Source organism: Chelon labrosus (genome assembly GCF_963514085.1).
Source record: "Chelon labrosus genome assembly, chromosome: 11".
Taxonomy (NCBI): Eukaryota; Metazoa; Chordata; class Actinopteri; order Mugiliformes; family Mugilidae; genus Chelon; species Chelon labrosus.
In genome coordinates, this window is record NC_140344.1 from 26,180,597 (window position 1) to 26,206,823 (window position 26,227).

General features: G+C 40.8%; 2 protein-coding genes across 3 annotated transcripts in view; one reads left to right on the forward strand and one right to left on the reverse strand.

Annotated features, from left to right (window-relative positions):
- Window positions 1–930: 930 nt before the first annotated feature.
- Window positions 931–7,022, reverse strand: tsnaxip1 (translin-associated factor X interacting protein 1). The gene is made up of 10 exons (XM_084554864.1): window positions 6,670–7,022; window positions 6,369–6,509; window positions 6,180–6,273; window positions 5,217–5,413; window positions 4,811–4,952; window positions 4,001–4,007; window positions 3,706–3,916; window positions 3,497–3,610; window positions 3,038–3,141; window positions 931–2,791 (listed from the first exon to the last, which is right to left on the reverse strand). The coding sequence occupies exons 1-10, from the start codon at window positions 6,733–6,735 to the stop codon at window positions 2,638–2,640; spliced, it is 1,230 nt and encodes a 409-aa protein (XP_084410990.1). The 5' UTR covers window positions 6,736–7,022; the 3' UTR covers window positions 931–2,637.
- Window positions 7,023–7,402: 380 nt separating this feature from the next.
- The window catches only part of ranbp10 (RAN binding protein 10), a 40,473-nt gene continuing 21,648 nt past the window's right edge, over window positions 7,403–26,227 (forward strand). For both annotated transcript variants that reach the window (XM_084554932.1, XM_084554933.1), the window contains exons 1-3: window positions 7,403–7,929; window positions 19,543–19,654; window positions 23,753–23,805. In XM_084554932.1, coding sequence (XP_084411058.1) covers window positions 7,731–7,929; window positions 19,543–19,654; window positions 23,753–23,805 — 364 coding nt within the window. In that variant the 5' untranslated portion in view covers window positions 7,403–7,730. The remainder of the gene's footprint in view (window positions 7,930–19,542; window positions 19,655–23,752; window positions 23,806–26,227) is intronic.

The following is a 26,227-nucleotide window of genomic DNA, read 5'->3' on the forward strand; positions in this document are numbered from 1 at the left end:
CAATATATTAACTAAAACAACACATGTCATTACTTACTTTGAATGACAAATTTACATAATATTATTAACATATTTATTTTATCAGGCAAATTTTAAGAAGCTAAATGCTCTAGGTTAACCCCGTATTTTAAATTATTATTAATCAAAATAGATGTTTTTATTTTTAATTGTCTTAATGCAGCAATGAAGAAAGGTATTTATTAATATTCACTCACAATTATTTATCTAACATATAATTTTGACACCATTGTCAAGGATTTTTAAAATATTTTATTTATATTGTTTAAGTTTGTATTTACTTTATATTCGGTTTATATTTGCTACGTGCAATATATACGTTTTACATGTCAGCAAATCACATACACACATAATTTTCAAAGTCAAAAGAGGTGCAATGAACAGACCATCTAAAGATTGATGCAATTTATTCAATATATTTTTCTCAGGCCTAAATACAGGGGGACGTTTTCAAACATGCTGAGATGGTATTCACATTCAAACTTGTGTTCTCAGATTACTGAGCATGTCTGAAACAAGCTTAAAAGTCACCAGCACCTTATCATAAACAGACACATTCATTAATCTCTTTCTCCAGACTATGGCGTATGAGGACACCGAGGCTCTTTACTTTGCTCATGCAGACACATCCAGATATACCACCTGCAGCGCTATCTCCTCTCAAGCTGTAACACATGCACACACATTCATGCTTACTCACATACTCATTCTTCACATTTTTTTTGCAGAGCTAGCATGCACAGTGTGACCAGGCTTCACAGGCTGTAGTGAGAGGAAACATTTAGCGCGTGAATTCAATCAGCTACTCAGCCCCGCCTTTGTAGAAACAGGTCTTTGTCAGAGTTTCCATGTCAAGGTAATTTGCTTGTAGGACAGTTTTATAAAAATAATTCACTTAACTCTGGTATTTACTCTGACCCTGAACCTGTTGGATTTATATTTAAGACTCAGGCATCGAGTGACTGAAGGCTCTGTCCTCCAACGGGGCCCTTGTTACAACCACAACACAGTGGCTATTCTGCTGTGAACTGAGGCTAATGCAGAAATTGCAGTTTGCACAGAGCTCAAATACACATTAGATTAGATTAGATTATACTTTATTTATCCCACAACGGGGAAATTCACCCGTTACAGCAGCAGAAAGTGTAATATACACCACGGAATTTGAAAAATAGAAAGGCAGAAACACAATAACAAGGAAAAATTCAACAATCAACAAAGGAATAAGACACAAATATACAAACAGTACTGGTTATAAAAAGCAGCCTGATGTGGGAAAGTTATAGGAGAGTATTGCAAAGTATAGTAATCATGGTATAAATAAAAAAATATTGTAAGAAACAGTAACAGTGCAATGTAGCATGGTGAAAAACAATTGCACCTACAACATGTAGGTGCAACAACATGCACCTACAGTATGTGGCTGAATGTACTGCATAGCAACAGGTAACATGTATACACAGGAGGTTAACATTGTAATTAGAAGTTGTATCCACTTTAATTACAAATAGGTAGAGAAGCGCTATGTAGATCTATTTGCTATTAAATAAAACTACTACGAATTATTCATATTTTAATAATTTCCATTTAGTTTGATGGTTTAAACCCCATTCTCCAAAGACATAAGTAACTAAATATCATAAGATCATCTTAGCATCAAGATATGAAGACTGCTGCAGCTCTAGCTCATTGCAGCTAAACTTACCATATTAAAGCAAATGCAATTGGTTAAAAATCATGTTGAAGCTGAATTTTCTTCTGAAGGTAAAGCTGTCTCATCGGGTTTGGCACGTGGCATTAAGTCAAGAGAACATAAAGCAATTCAAACGAATAAAAAGACACCGATCTGCCCTAACATTATGACCTAATATTGTATAAAACAGCCCTGACCCGTCGAGGCATGGGCTTCCTCTAGACCTCTGAAGGTGTGCTGTGGAATCAGCCACCAAGACGTTATAGCAGTAGATCCTTTAAGTCCTGAAAGTTGCAATGTGGGGACACACATGCTCGGTTGGATGCCAAGTCATCACCTTGAACCAATCCTGAACCATTTTTGCTTTGTGGCATGGAATAGTGGGACATGGGCCAGCCCTTGCTTCCCTTGTGCACAACGTTTATAGAGTGCTTCACAAAAACATAAAAATCTGCAGCTGTGGGGCTGTGACTGTTAACTCTGTGTCCACCTTTTGTTTTCAGCCGGGCCCCTGGTTCAGACAGTAGACCTCTGCCAGAGGATCTAAAGGTGCGTGCCCGGCCCGTATGGTGCTAAGAGGTCAATGATATAGCTCGGATCACGGCCATGGAGAGCTTTACAAGTAACCAGTGAGACCTCAAAATAGATTCTAGAACATACTGGAAGCCAACGGAGACCTGCTAAAACCAAGGACAATGAAATCCTTCCGTTTGACTGCTCATAGTATCAACGTTAAGGATAAAATGTTAACTTGCCGCCTTTTATATCTCTTCAGGTGGTCATAATGTTATGGCTAATCGATGTACTCTACATGTCCCAACTACAATGGCAGAACTGGTCTTAGGTGGCCACAATTTCTAACCTTCACCAGCTGAGGGAGTCTTAGATCGGCTGCAATCTCAAGACAGACATTCACATTTAGTGAATTACATCTCAGGTTTGGGCTCCATGCTGCTGCCGTGTGTCACACTGTGGGGTCTCCGAGGGGAGATAGCGTCATTGCCACCGTCTGCTTCGCTTTGAGCCAAGGCCACACGTTCATCTGTTTCCTCGTCTGACTTGGCCGTCCCCGGGGCCTCCCTACACATTCACACATAGAGAGTCTCAACTCGATGCAGAAAAACAGAATCAGACGCAGAGAGCTGTGTTTCGGTCGGCTGCAGCTCAGTAGGTAGGAGTGAGTTGTCCAAGCGGGTTGTACCATTATCATTTAGAACTCTCTGAACAGAGGGTGCTGCAGACTCATAAAGCCCTCTGAGGTAAATAATTAGGCTGTGTGAATAAAACTGACACTACTGTGTATGTGTGGGTATCTATTTATATGACCTCGACTGCCGCCCTGTGTCGCTCTCAGGGCCGTCGGAGTTGATCGGCTCTTCTAGGTGGTTGGACTGGACTTGGCTTTGCCCTTGAGACACGCTCTCATCCGTCTGAAAAACAACAAACTGCTCGTTAAAGTAATAATTTACGTACTGTGAAAAACACTTTTTTTTACTGACAATTGACGAGAGGATTGGTCAAACCGTCCTATCTGTCTCTCCAACAAGGCCAGACGCTCTGTGCCTCTGTTCCCCTATTTCCTGTCATCTAACATATTATTATTATTTGTTGAACTACTCATTTAAACAATTGAAATAAAACTGTGTGCGCATCGTAATCTGTTTAAGATCAAATATTAAGGTTCTTTTGGGGTTGCTGACATATTTATTAGCTTAGCAGAGGCACTGATACACATTCACACATGATCACATTTCTAGTCTAACCATACCGTATAACATGAAGTACCTGCACAGAGATGGAGACCTGTGTCCTGTCCTGCATGCTGTCTCTTTTGTGGAGCTCCAGCAGGGTGTCATACTCACTCTTCAGCTGATCGAAGTCACCCTGCAGAGTCTTGAACTGAAAAGTAAAAAATAAACTCCAAATAACTGTGGTTAAGATATAAGGTAATAAATTACGTATACCTGTAAACAGTTCATGTGTATATGAGAGACCTGCAGCAGGGTCTGTTGGTGTTTCAGCTCCAGGGCGTCCCAGTCACGTCGGGGCACAACATCCCAGTATTCTGCTTTCATCCTGGTGAGCTCCTCCTGGGTTTTACTCAGGTCTCCCCGACACACCTTGAGAGCGAGCTGCAGCTCCACAGTGTCCTTAGCATCTTCTTTCCAAATGGAAACAGAATTAAAGAGTGTGACACGTGTATGTCTGGGTATTTATGCTGAAGGTATTCGGTTGAAATAGTTTTCGTGTGGGATTAAAAGAGGACGATGTCACCTAAGCTTTTTCCACCTTCCCGCTGTTTATGAAACGTGTAGGTGGACAGATGTGAGAGTGGTGTCACTTATCTCAGTGCGCTCAGCCAGAAAGTCAGTAAATAAAATTATTACACGACTTTTTTAAACCATAATTGTGACTTTGACAGAGGCTCGTTCGTTGGTGGGCAAGGTCCTGAAGGGCTACAGTACAATAGAGATAGTTTTGAAGATGGCAGTGACAAATCTGCATGGTATTTTTTAATTTGGTCTATAGAAGGTCAGAAAAAAAAAGCTCATGGAGATTTCAAATAACTTCTTTTGCTTGAATAACTGTCCTAAACCCAGACATTTTTAGTTTACAATGTAGAAAATTAATCAAATCAAGAAATATTTCCATCCAGAAATGATGATATTTCTCTGCCAATCAGCTAATTAATTCATTCATTCATTCATCTTCTGTACCCGCTTATTCCTGTTAAGGGTCGTGGGGGTCTGCTGGAGCCTATCCCAGCTGTCATCGGGCGAGAGGCGGGGGAACACCCTGGACAGGTCTCCAGTCTATTACAGGGCCAACACAGAGAGAGAGACAACCATTCACACTCACACCTACGGCCAATTTAGAATCACCAATGAACCTAACCAGCATGTCTTTGGACGGTGGGAGGAAGCTGGAGAACCTGGAGAGAACCCACGCAGACACAGGGAGAACATGCAAACTCCACACAGAAAGGCCCAGTCAGCCCATGGATTCGAACCCGGGACCTTCTCGCTGTGAGGCATCAGTGCTAACCACCTCGCCACTGTGCCGCCCTCAGCTAATTCAATAATTGACAAACAGTGGAACCTTTATTTTCATCTGCGGGATGCTCCGACTTCGCAGGTCCTCTTGTCAGGTCATTGAGCTGCCATATCAGCAACTTGCGGGCATCACACTCATCCCTGTACTGCAGATACTGACGGGACAGTTCTGACTGCAGGTGGTCCACCTAGAGAGGAGAGGGGGATAGAGGTATGGCTGACATGTGATAATAGTCTATCTAATAATCTACTGCTGAACTTTAATTTGAACCTCAAACAAATCATGCTCTGGATAAAAGGATTTCTGAGATTAGTAAGTTTTTCATGTATGAGATGTGAAATAAATATTAATAATTATTCACACCAAGTCGCACGCCTCTAAATGTCACACGATTTAATAAACAAATAAATACAAAGAGGTTAGAATACCACTCCATAAGCATGTCACATACCACTGCCTGCATGGACTTTTCTTTCTCTCTCATGGCCTCAATGTCCTTCTGCAGTTGCCGCTTCTCCCTTTTCAAGGCACCGATCTCGGCCTGCTCCTCTGCCCAGCGAGCTTGAATCTTCCTGTCACATTCCTCTGTCACCAGCCTCAGATGGGATCGCAGAGGTTCCAGTTCTGCGATTCGATCCTGCTGATGCGCTGAACAGATGTACACGAGAAAGGCTATAGCATGAAACAGAGCTGAGACTTTTAGCCAGTGAGAAAGTAATCGGGATTATTTAGGTTCTGATTGTCGTCTGTCATCGTATTTATTATTCCAGACACTAAGTGACTCACTGATAGAAAAGAAATAACTATACAACAAACATTTTTAAGAAATGTGCACTTAAACTTTTCAACAGATGGTGACTGATTGACTGTTTCCAGTCTCTACTCAAAGTTAAGCTAACCCTCTCAAGACTCCAGCTACTTATTAAAATGACAGGTATGAAAGTGTTATTAATCTTCTCATGTGACTGCAAACAAATCAGTATATTGCCATAAATGATTTTTTTAAAAATCCTTTACAAGATTAGGACAAACAAATCTGTTAATATAGCCTTTTCAATTTAGGGAAAAATAAAATTATCACCACATTTTACTGTCTACATACATAGTTAACAATTCTTGAAAAATAAATTGCATTCTCATGATGGTATTTTATTTGGTATCAGTGAGTCTCTGCTTTTATTGCACTCCATTCATTAAACCTCCTCGATGTTATTTGCTCTCACAAATGCTATGTTAAATGGATACATATATATATACAGTGTGAACCAAACTAGCATGCTCTTTTGTTGTAGAAACACAATCTACTTTGCAAAGGCATGGTGGCACGTGATCTAATCAAAGACACGATTCTTCTTCTTAAATCTGTGATGTTATTGTTTCTTGAAAAAACAAACAAGTTCGTAGATTTACCAACCTAAAGTGTTTTCATATTCCTTTTTGACGGCGGAGAGAAGGGGCTGGTACGTCTTGAATGCGTTGATGAAACAGCCAAAGACGCTGCGGTAGACCTGTAGCAAAGAAGATTAGGATATGGACAGTAAGTACTCAAACTGTGACAAGAAAAACATTTCTTTTCTGATCATTACTATTAAAAACATTGCACCTGTAGTTTCAGTTCCTGGAAGTTTGGCTCGTCTGGGCTGATTACATGCAGCTCCTTGTTCACATAGTTCTCCAGTTGCATCAAGAGTTGAGGCTTTCTCCCTGGGGTTGCATAAATGTAATTGCTTCCTGTCCAACACAGCTACAGGATTTATCGCACAGACACACGCATACACACAATGTTATGACAGCGACTTTGCCATGGCACTTGAAGTAGATGAATAATGGCTATTCAGGTTTTCTTAAAATCATATTTATAGCAATATAAATACTTCAGATATTAGTACATTTTGTTTGCTTACATTTCTCCTAAAACTTGCATGGACAGAAATAGCACCAGCGCCTTCTTCTTGTGATTCCTCTGCCATCTGGACAGTGTTATTATGTTGACCCTGGTCATATGTAAGTCTATAACAAAGCTTGCGTTAAACACGATTTAACGCAACATATGAGTTATAACAATAAAAGAGTAATATTTTGGCTGTGTTTAAATATTTGTATCACTTGCCTTTGTTTTTGTGACGGCGTTACGGGTGGCAGTTTGACGTCTTTGTGCGGTGACATCTCTATAATCGAACAGAAAGCTCTTGCTGTTTTTAAAACAGTCGCGTTTGCTCCGCTTTGCTCAAGGTTGGCCCTAGCATCACACGGCAGCACAACGTTGTGACTGGGTTTCCATGGTAACGATGACAAGCACAAGCAAAAAAAAAGACCCCACATAGGAGCCCAGGGCGCGCCTAACTAGTTTTCAACTTATACAATAAAAAACGGTTTTTTTAAATCGAAAACATATGCCATTAAAATATACCAGTGCAAGTAAGAAATACATTATCATCTATTATGTATTATAACCTGAGAAGTACGATATTTTATATGGTGATAGAAATTAAAATGTGTATTTACGAACAGGCGCATTTTACAAACACTTTATTTTAGTTCTGGAAATAATACATTTTATTTATTCAGTCAATTAATTTCCATGCCACTAGCAAATGTATTATTGCTAGCTACGGTCAAAAATAAAATTATATATTATTCTTTGAAAAAACGGTTTACGTTTAAAACTACATTTCCTAGCAACCACTCGCAACGAAAAGCCCTAAACGAGTGTAACTGTAGTGGAGCTGTGTAGTCATTTCTAGCGGCATTAGCATAAAAGCGAGTGTACAGCGGAACTACAGTACCCACACGGCACCGTTCCTGCCTACAGTACATTCTGCTGCTTATCCGGGGATGTCACACCGCTGCTATTTTCTCCCCTCAGTCCCTCTCACTCTCAGCCCACAGCTCCAGCGGACTGACACGGGGCTTTGGATAGAAAGAAACGAACAATAAGACACGAAACACGGGCCAAAAAAAGAAAATGGCAGAGCTCGGAGCGGGAAGCCTGCCGTTAGGGGATCCTGCTTTCAACTACCAGGAGCACGAGCTGAACGAGCGGCTGAAGCGGCTCTACCCGGCTGTAAACGAGGAAGAGACCCCTTTACCCCGATCTTGGAGCCCCAAGGATAAATACAGCTACATTGGCCTGTCACAGAACAACCTGAGGGTCCATTACAAAGGTTAGAGACCTGGCTCATCCACGATGGGTCTTAACGTGTAGTCATAACAGCCGAGGGTCTCAGCTCAAATCTGTCACTGCGTTGCTGCGGAGGGAAGGGAGGGGGGGTCTCTTTCACTCGCACACAGAGAGAGACACACACACACACGCACACACTATGCGATTATGTTGACTGTGTGTGTGTGTGTGTGTGTGTGCAGTCCTGGTAAATCTAGTCTGATCTGCTTCTCCTGTCCTATAACCTTGCTTTGTTTCACGAATGAGGAGAGGAATGTCCAAATGGGTTGACAGCGAACTCGCTAACCCTGACAGTTGGTCTCGTTACCACCACATTGAAAATTCACCTTCAACAACGCGACTCCCTTTGTTTATTTACCGATTATGGCGTTATTCGGTTTCAGTAAAGCGGCTGTGCGTCTTTGTGTAGTTTGTGCTGGAAGGTTGGGACACTGGCGGCATTGACGACGCACAGCCATAGGTTCTGTCGATGAGCTAACTAGTGGTATTTGACAAACAGGAGCTTGCTAACACACTGCTATCTCTTAAGCAAATACAGTTGTTAGCCTTGTGGCTAACTAGCTAACGTTAGCTAGGCTAGCTGTTTCTTGTGGCACTGAAAACACTAGGGGAAGCAGGCTGCAAGATGGATACGAGCCAAAGTTGTTGTTAACCTTTTACAATGCAGTACTGACTATAATGCTAATGCTGCAGTTGTTTATTTATTTATTAAAAACAACAACCAGCAGGAAAATAGGATGAAATAAAATGGGCATTGTTTGTTGTTATCTCGCGTGATTTCAGGGGCTGTGTTTTCTCGAAGTGTTTTCCAGAAATATTGTTTTTTTCCAGCCTGGAAGCAACCGGTCCATTCAGATGTGACTGTGTCCCGGGGATAACAACAGCCTCAGGTCCAGTCTCCAGCAGGCAGCAGCTGCCGTGGGAGAGAGGAGGCCTCTGCGCAGCACATTAGGCCAAATGTACCAATCTTGTGATAAATCTGTGGTATCGACAACCTCTGGCATTCGAACAATAACATTAGCTAGACGGCCGAGTCCGACCATTGTTTGGATTGCTAAAAGCTGTCAATAGGACGTTTAGGACATTTCCATATCTTAAATCAAAACAAGGTGACATCAATGTGGGGACCTGTCCAATCCTTTCTCTGCTCTGATATTTTCCCTTCAGTAGCAGGAGAGCTAGTCCTGGATGTCAGGCTGTGAATAATCACTGTGAACGCACTGCGAGGCCACTTTGGGCCCTGCTGGCTGTTTACATCTGTGCAGAGGATGAGAGGATGCAGGCAGGCTTGTGTAACCCATTTTGAAGTCTGGCGAATATGTTGTCACACAGATTGTAAATAACAGGGAAGGCCTGTTATTTGTTTGAACCGAGACGCTTTGGGCTGATTGCCAGATAGAAGCCACAGATCACTTAATGCGTAATTGATCAGGTCCCTGCCAGGGAACGAAGCGGACACAAGCGTGCAGTCGGTTTTATATGTAAATGCACATAATGTTGATTTCAGTTAGCTGTGATATCGTGCAGTTGTGGCCGAGGCTGTTTCAGCTGACCTTCCATTGTAATCCGTGTTTTTACGATGAGTGCATTGTGTCTAGAATTACCCACGCGCTCGTCACAGCTGTGACATCGACACAAAGTGATGTATGGCCACAGATAATTCATGTCATTTCATGTCTAGGTAATGTAGGACATTGAGTCTTTGTGTCTGTGAAAAGTGCACAGATTAAGTGACGCTGCACAATTGTTAAGGGGTGACATATAAATAGGTCTATTCTGGAGTGTGTAGGATATTTTCTCCTCCTGGTTGTTCCAGCTCCTGCTCCGTTTCCTCACCCTTGCGGATTGGATGCTATTTTGACCAGTGTGCCAATTTTCTCAGTTCAAGGCCACGCAGAGCCTACCTAGACCTGATGTGCTCAGATTAATCTACCCAAGTCTTGGCAACAGGATGGACACATAAACAAACACTAAAAGAAACCACAATGACATAGCGCCTATGAATACAGGAAGTGAGTAGTGATGTTATTTTTAATAATATGACATTTCCGTGGTCCATAAAGCATTTCTCTGCTTTATTTAGACTCAAAGATGATTTAATTGTTCACTAATAAATAATAAAATTGATACAGCTGCAAGAGAGATACGGCTTCATACATATTGAGGATAAAAAATCTGAAGCACACCCTTTAAGAAGTATTAATATAAATCTAACTAATGTAGCTGCATGTTCCAAGGTGACCTAAGCTGTTTAGGAGCCTAATTGGATAAACATGAAATAAAAATGTTGATTTATGTTATCGCGTGTGATAAAACATGCTGTAAATCTATTAATAATAATGGCATGGATGTATTTATTTGTATTTTAGCACATATTGCACAGTGGATAATTTCTTTGTCACCTGGAATTTCTTAGTGATGTGTTAGTGGCTGAATCATGTAGTTTAAATTGTCTGAAAGGGCTCCAGTGAAACAAATACTACAGCATTTTGGGACTTAAATATGAGGTAAATGTAAATATATATAATTTGCCAAATATATATATAAATATGAGGCCACTGCCGGTGCTGGTTAGCACGGATACCAGAAACAGGAGAACGGCTAGTTCGGTGAATTGAAGCTCACTAACTATCGTGTTTTATCTTGTGTTTATGTTTAATTTGTACAAAAACCACTAGAAATGAGACAGTGTGGATTTACAGTGTGTGCTGGCCTATTTTCTAATTAATAACTAATATTACTATAAGTGAGCTCCATGTGCTATACAGCTCTTCACCATCAATGCAGATAATAACAGAGCAGATGTGATGGTGTCGTTTCATGGTCCGGTCTGTTATTAGTTAGCTAACTTTCCATATAATATAATATTGCTAACTATTTATAATTTATTTACAGCCCATTTTGTCGAGCTGTGTTTATGAATTTAAAGTCTGAAAGGCCTGTAGGATTGAGGATTTTATCTGCTGGGTTTCTGTTCTGCTGCTGTATATTCCCAACACAGAGCACTGTTGCCTAACACTAGCAGCAGATAACATTTATGTCACACTGACCCATGCAGCTGTGTGAGTGTAAACAGTACGATGTACATTTTGGCGTCCTTTAACGTACTTTGCTCGACCCCCACACCTCTAGTAAACCTGCCAGAAACTGGCGGTGCCCTCTGCCAAACAGCTGAGGAAGTTAGCCCCTAGTTGGTAAACATGATGCAACCTTTATCAGCCGAAGAGCCAGAAATTGTGAAGCTGCACCAAACCGGAGCAAAAACTGTGAATAAACAGTCGGGAGCGAATGTTGGACTTTTGAACTTCCCTGAGGTGATGTAGGTCGCAGCCCGGCAGTGTTAGCTGAGCTACGTCATCTGCAAAAATCTTGACGCGCCGTCAGAGGACTGGACATCCTCCAATCCTTGGCTGTGCCTTTAAATTCTGTCCTTGGGAAAACGCAAACAGAATCGATGACAAAGCACAACCTCTGCCGACTTCCATCCACTGAGAAAATTTGACAGAGTGCCAAGTATGAAGACAAAGGTTTTGGTCCCGTTACACAAGGACCTAATTGCTCAGAGTAGCCGCCCCGGTGGCCCCTAGAGCTGCCCTTTCAGGACACCTTGGACACCACTCCAAGGCCGTTCAACACAGTGCTACTTTAACGGACAGTCAAGAAGTTTCTTAGCTATGTGTTCCCTCGAGTTACAGCTTGGTAAGCTTTTTCTAAGGTTTCTTGTGGTTGCATTGCATTTTTGTGCAGCGAGGCTACTGGAGCTGCAGTTATTTCTATAGGCTTGTTCTGACTAAACCATTATAAATCACTGTATTTAACCGTCAGTAACTGTTGTTTTAATTGCATCAGCCATCAGCAGATATTTATGGCATTAGCAACTCACTTTTAACCTCCACCTCCTGTCTAAATCCATACGTTTGAGTCCCCTTGAAGACCGATTCTTTCAAAGTTTTCAACAGCGTTCTGGTAGTTCAGTTTTAAAATCCACACACGTCCAGATCCAGGCCATGTTTCTGTTATTGGCGCAGATTACAAGTCTGCTAATGCTGCATTTAGTTCGGGCTTGAATGTTAGAAATTCCCAAGCGCCAAAGGTGAATAATCAATATGGCTGACAGTGAGTAGCTACTGTTTATCCTAAGGCAGGTATCTTTGCAATGTCAGTGGAGGTTTATTATATTAAAGAAGGTGATGAATGATGGATCTAAGAGGCTGTCATATTACACATGAGAATATTGCACACTATAGGCTGCTATTTATCGTTCGTTACATGTTTCATTGTTTAATGTCCTTTTTTTGTCGATGCTGCTGGGGGGCAGAAAATTGGGTTATGAGTTCCATCAAAAAGTTTGGGGAAATTTCCAAACGCAACATCAGATTTAAGTTGGGCAGAGCTATTCTGGGATTAACCTGACGCATCTAAACTCCGATGTATGTCTGACACGGTGTGCAGTTGTTGCTCAGGAGTTTGTGCGTGTTGTGCAGCTGTATAGTTGGCGGTTTGATCCCCAGGCTTTGCCACAGTGTCTTTTAGCACGACCGCTAAGCCCAGTAGCTCCCAGTCATGAGGCCGGGCCCCCTTTATGGTTCGCACCGGAGTGAAAGTGCCACACAGATCTGGTATAATTTGAGTCTATTAACCAAGAAAGAAACGTGTGACTCGTCCCATCCCGACAAGGTGCAATAAAACTAACAAGTGATGGAAATGTCAACCAGGAGCAGTTTGAATGTGCTTCAGAGGAGGTCTAAAGTGAAAAGAAATGTGTAATTGCCACCATGCCATGTCTCCTTTGCTCACAAAAACGGCTAAATGATTCATCATCTGTATGTAAATCAGCCACCTGTTACTTTCAGAGTTGAAGGATGGTGTACAGTTGGCTTGATGGAGATTGTGTGTTCAGCGCGTCTGCCTACAGTCAAATACAGTATTGTATGGGAGTGATGTGTTTGGTGAGCGTCAGCGTATGATTTGACCAGATGAACCAGGACACAGATGGTGAGATGAAAGCAACAAAGCTCCGGTTTCACCAAAACTAAAACATATTTAAATGTTATTAAAATTCTGTATTTCCTGTACGCATGTTGCACCGTGGTTCAGTTTAGGCTCTTGTGTGGCATTCTTCCTGTTTTTAAAAGTCCACATAGACTTTTCAAGTGACGGGGTTAAAATATGACTTGTGACCTTCATTTTGTGTCGCAATCGGGCGGCGTTGGCAGAAGGGATGAGAACAGGAGCATGTCTGGCTTTTCAGACATGGAAGTGTTCACACATTATGCAAAGGTTGCTGCTTAGCCTTGAAGCCACATCTTTCAAATTTCTTTTGAAAGATGTGGCAATCTTTTATTGAATTTGCACCGTTGATATTAGATTTTTTTTATTTCTTTGTGTAATTGCTCGTGATTTCGCCATCGGTCTCGTGACAGATCTGTAGTTATTCTCACCAAATAGGAGATTTTGTATGATGTGTATGATGTTGTCAGAAATACCCAGTTCTTTTAACATTTTCCTACTTCTAATAACGGTTAGAGAGAGAGAAATAATGTGGGGGCAGTGTTTACCTCTACTCCTACATGACTTTTAGATGACATGTTTTGGTGCTAAGCGAGGCCACACAAGAAACCACAAAGCTTTTTTACTACCTAGTGTTTCTGTGAACATGCAAGCAGGCAATATGTAGCTTTGAACTGTGTCGCCAAACGCCCAGAGCCTTGCTTTCACTTTTTTTTTTGTTTGCTTTTAGATCTGAATATTCTGTGTTTATGTGAGTAACTCTCCATACCAACAGGTAGTCTGTATGCGTCAAATCAACCAGAAGCAACCTGATCTCTTCTGTGATCAGTTGGTCTACAGTTCATTCATTCTAGATGATCGTGGTGTTGTGAAAATATCTGTGTGTTCAGGCGAGACAGAATTGTAAAATGAAGCTTCCGTGTGTCCTTTGAACTTTGACATTTAGCTTATTTTCGTGTTTTTCTTCTGGTGCCCTGGTTCTTTAAACCGAACAGCCTATTCAGATTGATCTCTTTCACTGACTCGTTTTGCCACCAATTCAACTTATGCTGAACTGGCTGAAAAGCTGCCGACGCACCAACACCCCGACGCCAGAAAACGGCGGTCCATCTGCTTGGTGTTTCGCGGCTCTTAAAGCAAAGAGATCTGGGGATTTGCTCATACTTTATCAATATCTCCAGCTGTCTGGACAAGAACTTGTCAGATGCCGGGCTGAAAAATGTTCAAAATAGTTTAATTTGAAAGGCATTGCCTCCCTCTGTCAAACCATAAGTTTTGTATACCGTCCCTCATGATGGTGATGTAGTTCTGCTCACTGTTTTGCTGCTGTTGGATGACGTGCCACTGTGGCCTTTGATGTGCTCGCTGGTATTGAGCTGATGGATTCTGCTACTGGTCAAAGATAGAACCAGGGGTTGGGCTCACTGATATTCTAGTGAGCAATTAAGGCTTCGCAACTCTGCAACTCTGCTCTGCAACTGTGCGTTGAGGAGAACAGAACGTTAACCTTCAATCCTTGACCTCTGCTTGAGAGACAAAAACGACAAACAACAGCTGACATGTGATAAACTGTCAGAATATCTTGATGGCGTTTTATTTATATGTAGTAGCTAATAGGGTTTAAACAGCTTTATGACTTTTTTTCCCCCTCAGTTTAACATCTGGCAATATAAAGGATCTTTAATGGCTGAGTTACTTTGGTGGTACACAAGCGAATGAATGCAGAATTTTAAATCTAATTTAGGCTCGTCATTTAGAGCGGTGGTGGTGGTGGTGGTGTGGTTAAAAGTAGTAGCCATTTCACCTACCCATCTATGCAGTTGTAAAGAGACCTGTTAGCCCACTAAGGAGTCGCTTTCATGAGGAGGAGCTAAAAATAGAAGGCACTGGATCAGACAATCACACACAAACACACACACACGTACAGGCATGCTGGACGAGCTAATAAACATTTACATCACGCAGAAAAGTCAGAATTGGATGTTAACATAGTCTGGTTTCTTAAGCTGTTTCCAAGGCTGTTTATTTCCCTATGATATTAACAGGCTAGCATATATTTTATATATTAATAATTCATTGAAAATCAGTCAGTGTCTGTACATAGTGTAGCACTACACAAAATTTATCAAGGCTCGTTTTGGAGCTGCAGTTTGTTACGTATGTACGGCAGAGAAAACAAATACTAACTTTTTATTTGTTCAAATTTGTTTTCAAAATATTTAAAATATTCAAAAGTCCCTAATTGGCTCTGATTCTTACTGTAAAAGTTAAGGAACTGAATTGTTGCATCCTGTCAATAAGAAAAGACTCTGAGCTGCAAACAAAAATAGACAACCCTTAGAGCTGATAGAAGGACATTTTGCATTGTCAGCCTTAGTTTTTGCAATGTGTGCCACACAGTTGTCACTAGTTGGACCCCTGTTGTTACCTTTGGAACCGATTCAGCATGTTGTTTCTAGCTCTTTATGGCCTTCTCCTAGCTAACAGTAGCCCTTCTGGTTTTCCCTTTTGAATGACAAACACAGACTACTGCCCCCTGCTGATCTGAAGAGTTATTTCCTTTCACGCAGATGCAGAAGTTTGTACCAGCTGGTCGTTAGCTGTTGTGTTTTTGTGGTGTGTTCAAGTGCAACTCCTTGCCTTCGTTGCTGGTAGTTGTTTGGTGTCTCCATACCTTCAGGATATGGCCAAAACACATTTCATTGTAACTGTCTCTGGGCAAAATTTGCTCTCAGTAGGAGCTCCACGTGTTGGCCGGTCGATTGACCTAAAGAGTGTGAGCAAAGAAGTCATAGATTCTTGTGGAAAAAGTTTGATTAAAACAATATAGTATGACTTTACACGTTGCGCATGTTTAGTAAAATTGGCTCAATAATGCTAGCATGCTATAGCTAATGGACAACAAATGGTGTGCTACTAAAATGTGCAACGTGAAGCCTTCGACATTTTGTTCTGGGATCGCGAGTATATGGATATAAATAGAGATTTTGTAATGAACATTGCGGCGTTACACGCTAGCGTGTAGTGTCACTGCAGCCCTAAATGGTTTTAAATTGTTTTAGACAGACTTTATTCATCCACAAGGGGAGTTGCTTGGTCACAGTAGCTCAGTTGCACATGAAAAACTCTTGAGAACCACAAGTGAAAAAGAAAAATGGGTAAAGATAGTTAAATAAATAAATAAAAGTAAAAAATCTAGTAAAATAAATTGGTATGAGCAAAAAATGTCCAAAATTTGTAAATAAATTGGATTACGCCAAAGTTTTCGACTCCAAGGAGGTGATTTTTTTCATGGCTCCTCCGCTGCTGCTAAACGATTTTCAGCCTCTTCCATTTCGTGTGGTATTGGAAGGAACATTTCGCTTCACTTCGGCCATGTTAGTTTCCAAAGTAGCGATGGAGCTGGCCGTCTATGCCGTCCAGCTTGGATCCAAAACCTCCGAACTCGGCGTGGAGTGACTTTAGTTCAGACAGCGCCGCCGTCAAGTTCGCCACGTTGCTAGCAGCTGACTTCTCTTCTCCCGTCGATGCAGTGTTGGTTCTGGGGCGTTTGAGGACCGCGTTTTTCGGTTGAAAATATCACAATCTTTGACCGCAGCCGTTTTTGACATGTTCAAAGTTTAGTTGGCGTTCTTAATTTTGGGTTTGAAAGTTGTTTAGTGCAAAGTTGTCTGGAACTTCCACCTCAAGCTGCCATCTTGGTTCGTGGCTCCACCCCGGAAATCACAGATTCTTGTAGAGAAAGTTTGATTTAACCAGCGTAGTACAACTTAATGCACTGCGCGTGTTTTGCAGAATTGGCTAATTAGCTAATGGACAACAACTGGTGAACTAGCAAAACGTGCTGGGTGTTCTGAATGTACACATAGTGTCACGGCTGGCATAAATGTTTGATTGTTTTTAAATCGCAGTGTGTTAAGGTTAATTATAGAGCAGAACACTAACCCAAGTTTCAGTTAGCAGGATATTTAATTGATCCTGTATGTCCTGTATGTTCCCAGTCAGCTGTATGTTAGTGGCTGAGTCTACCACACTCATGTCTCTATCGGACACACACACAAAAAAAAAAAAAAAAAAAAAGCAGCAACAGCCTCAAGGTGTCTGCTGACAGCCAGCTGCTTCGTTTAAGGTTACAGCCTATCTACATTTCATACATACACACACACACACACACACTCACTCAAAGACCTCGCAGTGACTTGTTATGTATCACGACAGGTGATCTCAGTGAATGGTGTGATTGCATGTAACAAAAAAAGAGATGCACATGCTTACGGTAGAGGCTAGATTGTGGTTATACAACACGCTACTGAACACGGTAGCCTCTGTCTCGCTCTCTCTCTCTCTCTCTCTCTCTCTCATGACCCGAGGGATTGCATAAGCGGCCATCTGAATATAGGATGACGGACAGTAATGACTGCTGTGCTTGAATGTAATTGGTGCAGACACAATACATGAGCCCTGTGACCCTGCTGTTTACGTCTTTACCAAAGAATATATACGTGGAGGAGAGTTATATTTACGCGCAAAGAAATCAATGCCTTAATCTCATTTTGGAAAGTATGGAGCACTGGGAGAAAACAGGCCTGTTTCAGTGTAATCTGTGCCTGACTCGTCTCTAGATTTTTATGGCTCTGTAGGTTCAAATACATGGAGTCAGGGTTAGATGTGACCGTCTGATAAGTGAATTGATAAGGTGTCCTAGAAAATGACAGAGAGGAACTTGTTTAAACACAGCCTTGGGGAAAGTGTGGATAAAAACATAAAAATGTATTAAATTACAGTCGATCGCGGCCCTGAGATAACATTGTCACATGACGGACAATTGAGTCAGTTTTCTTATCAAACTCAGGATAGATATTTGTTGTCAGTCATGTGGGAAAAAATAAGATCAGCCCATTTTTTGATCCTCTTTGAAACAGTTCTTAGACTTTTTCCTTACTTACTTTTTCTAGGGAAAAGGGGAAGTATACCCTCGTCTTCAGGAGCTAGGTTTGCAACTTGGAGCAGAAACAACTTTTTCTTGGCTCTTTTCATAATTGTCCACCAGTCTTTTTGCTTATTCTTCAACGCAAAGTTCCTTCAGCTGCAAGATGTTTGAGGGCTCAATGGGATTAAAGTCTGATCCACGAAAATTCCTGTTAATCATCATTGTTGTGTGCAGATGGCCTCACATCATATTCAAGCGCTCTTTGATATTATGCAGAATTCGTGGTTGAATCAGTAACTGCAAGCTGCTGGTCTCTTGCAGCCAAACAACCCCAAACCATAACATTTCCAACCACCACGTGTTACAGTTGGCGAGCGGTTCTTCTCTTACATGTCTACTGTTGTTGTTGTGGCTTAACCTCTCAATCGCTGATAGGCCGTCAGAGCTCAAGATTCGTAACGGCCTCGTCTACGATATGTTGAGTGAGCAACTTTAGTTTTTCTCAGATGTTCATGGGCTCCTCCCATGCAGGTGAACGCAGACTCATGCACTTTGATGCCAACAGCTGCAGAGTTTCCTGTAGATCCTGTGATAAAATGTGATTTGAGGTTCTTCGGTGCTTCCTTTTTTTTCACCAGACTATCTGCTCTTGGGCTGAATTTGCAGAGTCATTTGAAAACAACGCCACATGTAGATGACTTTTGAGACTTTATTTGTATTTAAACCTCTTGCCAGACTCGTAGACAGTCCACAACCCCTTTTCTGAAGGCTTTATACTGCTCTTTAGATCTTAACTTGACCACACCACAGACCAGCTGAAACTAGACGTCAGAGGTTTAAATAAGACCTGCCATTCCCTCAAGAGCTTCTAATCATTGCCTGGAATCCAGAACATCTGATTTCAATGTGATGGATGTGTTTTTGTTTATTTGAATGTCAATTTTATGGGTCATTAGTTTGACTTAAAAGAAACCTACAATTTCTATGGGATGTATTAATTTTTTTCATGTGATTGTAAGTCAGACTTATTTTAAATGGGTTTCATTTCCAGCCCGTAAAGCTTTTGGAATTAATAAAAATGCTGCCGTAGCAAAACAAATATGTATAAACTTTAGAGAATCAGAGGAGCTGGTTCTCCGGGAGCTTTTATTTTAACATTTTGACATTGCTTCACCTAAGCATGAGTTGTTATTTTTCTCCCCAAAGAAAAAAAAAAAAAACTTTCATACTACCCTGTTTAAAGTCCTAAATACTTAGTTGGTCTCGTAAGAAACATCTGTGGCATCATTAGACAACTCGGGCAGTTGGGGTTAACAGTAATTCTATTTGGAGCAGATTGGTTCTTGAGGCAGGCCACGTTGCCACTTCCCTCTGATAAAAATTTATAATTGGCCATGTTTTGGTATATTAGTAGTATTTAAGTATTCCTGTTTGCCCTTGGTGTAATAAGATTCTCTGTAAACTGAATTAAGTTTAACTTGTTGGTCTTTTCGAGCCAAGAGGAGCACTTCCATGCCCCCATAGCCGTGCTGACCACCTCCTGGCCATCGTCAGCTTTTGACTGACTACTGTTTTTTATTTAAGGAAGTACAGTGATCACCATTAGTGTTATATTACCATATTATTCACGTACACTTTGTGTTTGTCTTTCTGCAGGCCATGGCAAGAATCACAAGGATGCAGCATCAGTGCGAGCCACGCACCCAATCCCTGCTGCCTGTGGGATCTATTACTTTGAAGTTAAGATTGTCAGCAAAGGTCGAGACGGGTAAGCAAGTACAACTCTGTTAAAGCTTTTGTGCCTGTCATACGAATTTCACGACCGCCTCGGCTGTGCTTTGAGATTAATGTTGGCGTGGCACACTAGTATACCAACATCGGTTCAATATACTGTAAATGTTCGGGTTGTTCAAAGGTTAACTTGCTAAATGTTAGCTAAAATGAAAAATTGCCAAAGATTAGATGTGAATGCTAAATGTGAGAGCACTGATAAAAATAACTTTAAGATTCTTAACTTTAGCTGCTAACATGCTAAATGTTTGCAAGAATGAAGAAATGCCAATGTGCTAAACATGGGGATGTTAAAATATAAATGTTAGCTTTACTAAAAATGTCCACATGCTAAACATTAGTGGGATGTTAACATGCTAAGTGTTAGCCATAGTAAAACAAATGTCATAATTCTAAAGACTGGAATGTTAGCACGCTAAATGTTAGCCATAATGAAACGAAGGTCATAATTCTAAAGACTGGGATGTTAAATCCTAAATGTTAGCTTTAATAAAATAAATGTTGACCTGCTAAACTAATGAAAAATGCTAAATAGTACCAATATTACCTGTAAAAAAAAAAAAATAGATAAACATTAACATATGAAATGTCAATCAAAATATCAGCATGCTAACACGCTAATCAAAGTATTTCCATGAAGAACAACTAGACTGTATGGTTAACTAGACTGTAGCACTGATAAAATAACTTTAACATTCTTAACTTTAGGTGCTAACATGCTAAATGTTTGCAAGAATGAAGAAATGCCAATGTGCTAAACATGGGGATGTTAAAACCCAAATGTTAGCTTTACTAAAAATGTCCACATGCTAAACATTAGTGGGATGTTAACATGCTAAGTTTTAGCCATAGTAAAACAAATGTCATAATTCTAAAGACTGGAATGTTAGCACGCCAAATGTTAGCCATAATGAAACAAAGGTCATAATTCTAAAGACTGGGATGTTAAAATCCTAAATGTTAGCTTTAATAAAATAAATGTTGACCTGCTAAAGTAATGAAAAATGCTAAATATTACCAATATTACCTGTAAAAAAAATAAAAAATAAAATGGATAAACATTAACATATGAACTGTCAATCATAATATCAGCATGCTAACATGCTAATCAAAGTATTTCCATGAAGAACAACTAGACTGTATGGTTATCAGTAGGTCTATATTCAGTGCACACTTTCATGCCATGCGACACTGCAGCAGTTAATGTAGAGTCGGGTAGTTTATTTTTAGAAACTGTCTGCACTAATACAAATAAAGTCTATTTAGGCCCGAACGTCTGCGATTGTATTTTCCTGAGTAATGCGTCTTGATGTTCTGTTCTCATTTTTGGTTGCTGTGTTTCAGGTAAGGTCAGTAAGGTCACTGCAGCGGCTTGTGTGTTTGTTAACTCGCCTCAGCAATAATTCTCTTGGCCTGAGTCTGCATAAAACGGCAATCTTGTCACTGGTCCAAGTTCACGGCCAAATACAGTCGTACCTTCAAATGTGTCTTATGCCCTAAATCTTCCACTGTCACAACCAAGGAAGTTGCATCAGGAGTGGCAGATGTTTAAAAACTAATTTTTATATGCTGTGTCAGTGGAATTAGTGAAATTACAACTCATAGATCATGAGAACTGGGGCAAGCCGCTTTTATATTTACTTACTAATTATTTTATTATTTTACTATTGAGTCTAAAGGTACTGCTGCCCAAAGCCTGTCTTTTTAGTTACTGCTATATCTGTTTATGTTGCTTTTATCGTACGGTTGCTTGAAGGGGTTTGTTGGCAAGCAGGAAACGGATAAACACTCAATACTAACCAAGTGTTTTCCCCCATGATTACACCAATCCAGGCATGGTTTGCTCAACTATGGCAACCAGAATAGGGCACACTGTGAACTGTTCCTGAAGTAGCTGTCAAGGTGAATTTAACAGATTCCTTCAGTGCAGTCCTGATAATAAAGGAGTTTTGTAAAGATCTAAATTTTTATCGCAGTCTGGCGAAAAGCCACATTAACCTCTGACTTGTTACTGCACATCAACTAAAGCATCTGCTCGGATTAATGCATGTGACTTTGCATGTGTTTAGATTTCATAATTCTTTGCTCTTATGCTCTGACCGGAGCTGAAACTTGCCTCGGTCCTCCTCCATAAAGGCCTAATTTTCCAAAACACAACACCGTTAACGTTCCCCAGTTCCAGATAGATAGTATCAGTGTACTGTATTTGTATTTAAATTTTCAACAAGAGATGAAATGCAGCGGATCACATTACTTGGTTCCTGTCATTCTTACGGGGCAGATAGAAGTCATATATCAGGAAACACTGCCTGAGTCATTCCACTACAATAATACATAATAACAATCTGTACACACTCTTTGTGCACTGACATAAGCTATAAAGCGTCTTGGCTGAGAGGAAGCTAGTCAACAGTCTGAGCTTGCTAACATAAGCAGCAATGATTTATTGACATTTGTGTTATTTGACCATGTTCTGAGCACCGTGTTAAAGCCTCTGTATGCCCACAGTGTTTGTTATATATATGAAAAAGGAAAGGGGCCTCAATGTGGTGGTAGCAAATAATGAAAACTTACAGGAACAAATATTTATGTGAATTTGAAACCGTATGATAAAGAATGAGAATTCGTGCATGGAGACGGTTTGACTGAAGTCTTTACTGTTGATTGGGGGAGCCATGTGTCCATTACCATCTGTCACTGGTTTACTTCAAACAATTGGATTGCTTGTTGCTGTCATCACTGTATCATTACATCTGAAACATGCCTGTAGTTGCGGTAGTTCACTGATTGGTCTGGACCACTGTGGTGGACCTTGGCTTGAGGTCTGCCAAGATGGATTATCACATGATCTCGCAAATGTGCAAGAGTCCTGCTGTTGGACACGAACCACTGGTTCAAGTCCACGCATGAGTATTAAAGTCTTAATAACCTATGCTCTCTATGTGTGTATTATCAACAACAGTACGGAAAAAAATGAAGAGGGAAGAGGGGAAAAAAGTGCAGTTGCTTGTGTTGCGAGAATGTTTTCATAGGCCACAGTGGTTGCTTCCTTTGAGTAAAAGTGAGTCAGACCTCTAACATCAGCATCCCCTTCTATCTCCTAATTTGGAGCAGAGAGAAGATCGTGATCGTCAGGCGTTGTCTGAGAATACTGTTTTTAGCTGTTATGGTAGTGGCATAGTTCTAGTCAGTCCATCGGTTGATTTGTCCAAAACTTCTGTGGTCCTGCGTCTCTTCCTGTAGCGCCAACAATCAACAATCATTGGATGGATTACAAACAAACTGATGCAGACATTCATGTCCCCATCAGGGTGGACTGTTGTCTATTAACCTTTCATTTGGTGCCAGCATCAGGTTCAAATTTAAGTTTTTGTTAGAGTTAAGTTGAAAGTGCTGCATTACCACACCATGTCTATATTGTTTCATCACAGCAAACTGAATAAACTATGAAAATACCAGATATAGGCTATTTGTGTTTCACTTTGTAACTTGCAGCTTGTTTCACTTCCTCAATCTTTCAGTCCTCGACCTTGACTAATGTGACCTCTGTGTCACTCATGTCATAGGGCCATCCTGCTCAGACCAGATACTTATTGCTGGGAATATAAGTGATGACCTCAGCATGTGCCAAAAACTATTGAAGCGGTGCCAAACGCGTTCAACCAACAATATTTCTGGCTTTGGCAATTGTGCCAAAATTACCTTTTTGACATCCTTTCACATGCTCGCATACGTGACATTGATCCTCTTGTGACAAGGTAGCATGGCTGACCCCTGAGCTTCCACACCCACTGCACTTTTGATGTTGGGACTCTCCCTTGGAGGCAGTTCATTCAGTAGTGACTGGTCCACACAGTTGGGATATGAAAGGAGATCAAAGACCGCATGTTCAAAGTTACCTGCCTTCCACTCATCAGAGTATGGGCCTATCTGAATATTTTTCAAAGCTAACCAGATAAGGAGAAAAAAAAAACAGCCAGAAGAAGCTAATTTGAATGTTCAGATGTGATACTTGCAAAGTCATGATGTACAAAAGTAACTATGAATGTCATTTTTCTTCTCTTTTGGTGTGCAGGTACATGGGCATCGGCTTGTCCGCCCAGGGCGTCAACATGAACAGACTGCCTGGTGAGTAACAGTTCATAGATACAACGATCCTCAAATACATTCAAGGATGTTACAGTGAACACATGCACATCAGAATTAATTGATAAAAGGACAGTAGACTAAACAGAGTCTACGGTTGGAGCAATCAGCAAAATGGGGTGAAATAAGGATTCCCAAGGTTGCTGAACATGAGCAAAGCGTATGGCTAGTACTTCATCACGACGGCATCCGGCAATAACGTTAGCCGGCTGGGCTCAAGCCAGAGTTTTCAGCCACTTAGCAGTCACCGCGGACCCGTGCCTCGTCGGACTGGGAAGAAAAACGTCCCGCGTCGGCTCTCTGCTTTTGTTCAATTTTGGTTGCACACAGGACAATTTGTGGAGTACAATGAATCGGCTCTAAAGGCGATGTCCAAAACCATGACCCTGAATTTTTCTAATTACTTTCGGGTCCAACCCTCTGACCTCATTGGCTCAGGTTACAGTCAAGCAGTGACAGTGTTTTGAGTTTAGCCTGTATGTCACACAGATTAGGGAGGATTCTCATCAACACGGTAAACACTGGAAAGGAGTTGATTATTAGCGCTGAGTCACTGTTTTCATTCGGGGTCTAGATATTTTTAGAGCAGGTAGAGATGCAGTAGATTCACGAGCAAGTACATTAAAGGTAGATGAAAGCAGAGAAAAAGAAGAAGATTTTGTGGATAAATAGAAATAGCTGGAGAAGTGCCAACATTTATAAGATTCGGGGATGAAAGCAGCAGCAGCAGGAGGAGATGAGGACGTGTGGTGTTTCTGTGGCAAGTGGATTGCAGTTAGTTTGTGGATTCAGCCCGAAGCGTCTGACGGCTGCAGAAAGAACGTGTTGGGACATGTCGCTGAGTAATCGTATGCATCAGTGACAGATGATGTGGACTCAGGCTTGTGGTGTGACCTCATGCTAATCCGATTTAAGACGAACACGGCTTCTCATTTTGGAATGATGAATCAGGTTGGGTTTTTTTTACGCGGAAAATATTTTAAGGCCTGAGCCTCAGCCAGCATTAACAAGTTTTAAACTTGGATTTTTATAGATTTTTAACAAAAACACAGTGACAGTCAAAAACCAACAGACAGGGTTATCACAGTGTAAAATAAAATGATTTACATTACTTAAAATGGCAATTGAAAAGAAGCTGGGTGTTAATAGTGTCAAGGTCTGCCCATGACTGTCCCTTGAAATCCATTCATTAATACTATGTGCTATATTTAGGTCAGTATATACTAAATTAAACTCTTGAGGTTATAATAAGGTTTCCAGTATTGTTTTCACTGAAGGAACCAGTTGTGATCGAGTAAACCTCAGCCCTAATTCTGATCACCCAGGCACAACTGAACATCGCTTACATTCAAGATTAAGCGAACACCTAAGAGGACCCATCAGTGCTGTGCGGCATTGTTAATTATTACGTCGATTTAATTAAATTTATTGAAACACAACAAACGGCTGTTATTATAAAAGTTCCTGGTCAGCCAGAATGAGCAACACACCTGGAGACGACTCATAAAAACTAATTTATCTGCGGACCATTTACAGAAACAGAAATAACTCACTAAAGTAAATATTGGCATATCTTCCTCCCGAAAACCATCAGCAGATATAAACCTGCTCTGAACAGACCGTCCAAGGAATTGTGGCTGTTTACATGCTGCTGAGAGAGCTATGTGTTCATATGTTGCCTTCATCAGCCAGATTGATGCAATCAGCTAGAACATCTGGTTTTTATAAGCTGTTGTTTCTCGACACCTTCACTGCTACCGATGAGGGGTTTAGAGAATAGTTTAAACATTTCTTCTGTTCCTGTACTGTAACAAAATGGAGCCGTGGATGAAATATACTGACTTTTAATATAGAGTACGGGTCAAGCTCAACGACCGCTCAATCCTTCTTTTAGGAAAGCGGTATTTCCAAATGGCATTTGGACATTTTTGGAAACAAAAGCAACACATTCCCAAGTATTCAAAGCCATTGTTCATTTTGAAAACCTGAAACTCAGCCCTGTTTTCTTTGTTTCTCAGTATTGATTGCCACCAACAATCACTTAAACTTAAGAACAGACCAATGTCTTCGTGGGGGAATCAACGGATTCCAAAGATAGAGATAAAATTAAGTTGTGATCAATTGCTGTGTAATACTTAGCAGCTTTTATTGTTTGTTTGTTTTTTATTCTTAATTCCACATGCCCTGGATGTTCAATCATTTTACATATTCTGTTCATTTACAGTGACTTTGTTAACGTTCATGAATAAAGTCTGACCGATTTTAGCGTCCAGGGCTCAAAAAGGGAGCTAACGCAAAATTGTAGGAAACTGCAGTTCCTCTAATGACCACTTGAGGCTGGCTCCAAAAATGTTAATAATAAACATGTTCACGGCCTGGTATAAAAGAGCATTTTGGTCTCTTT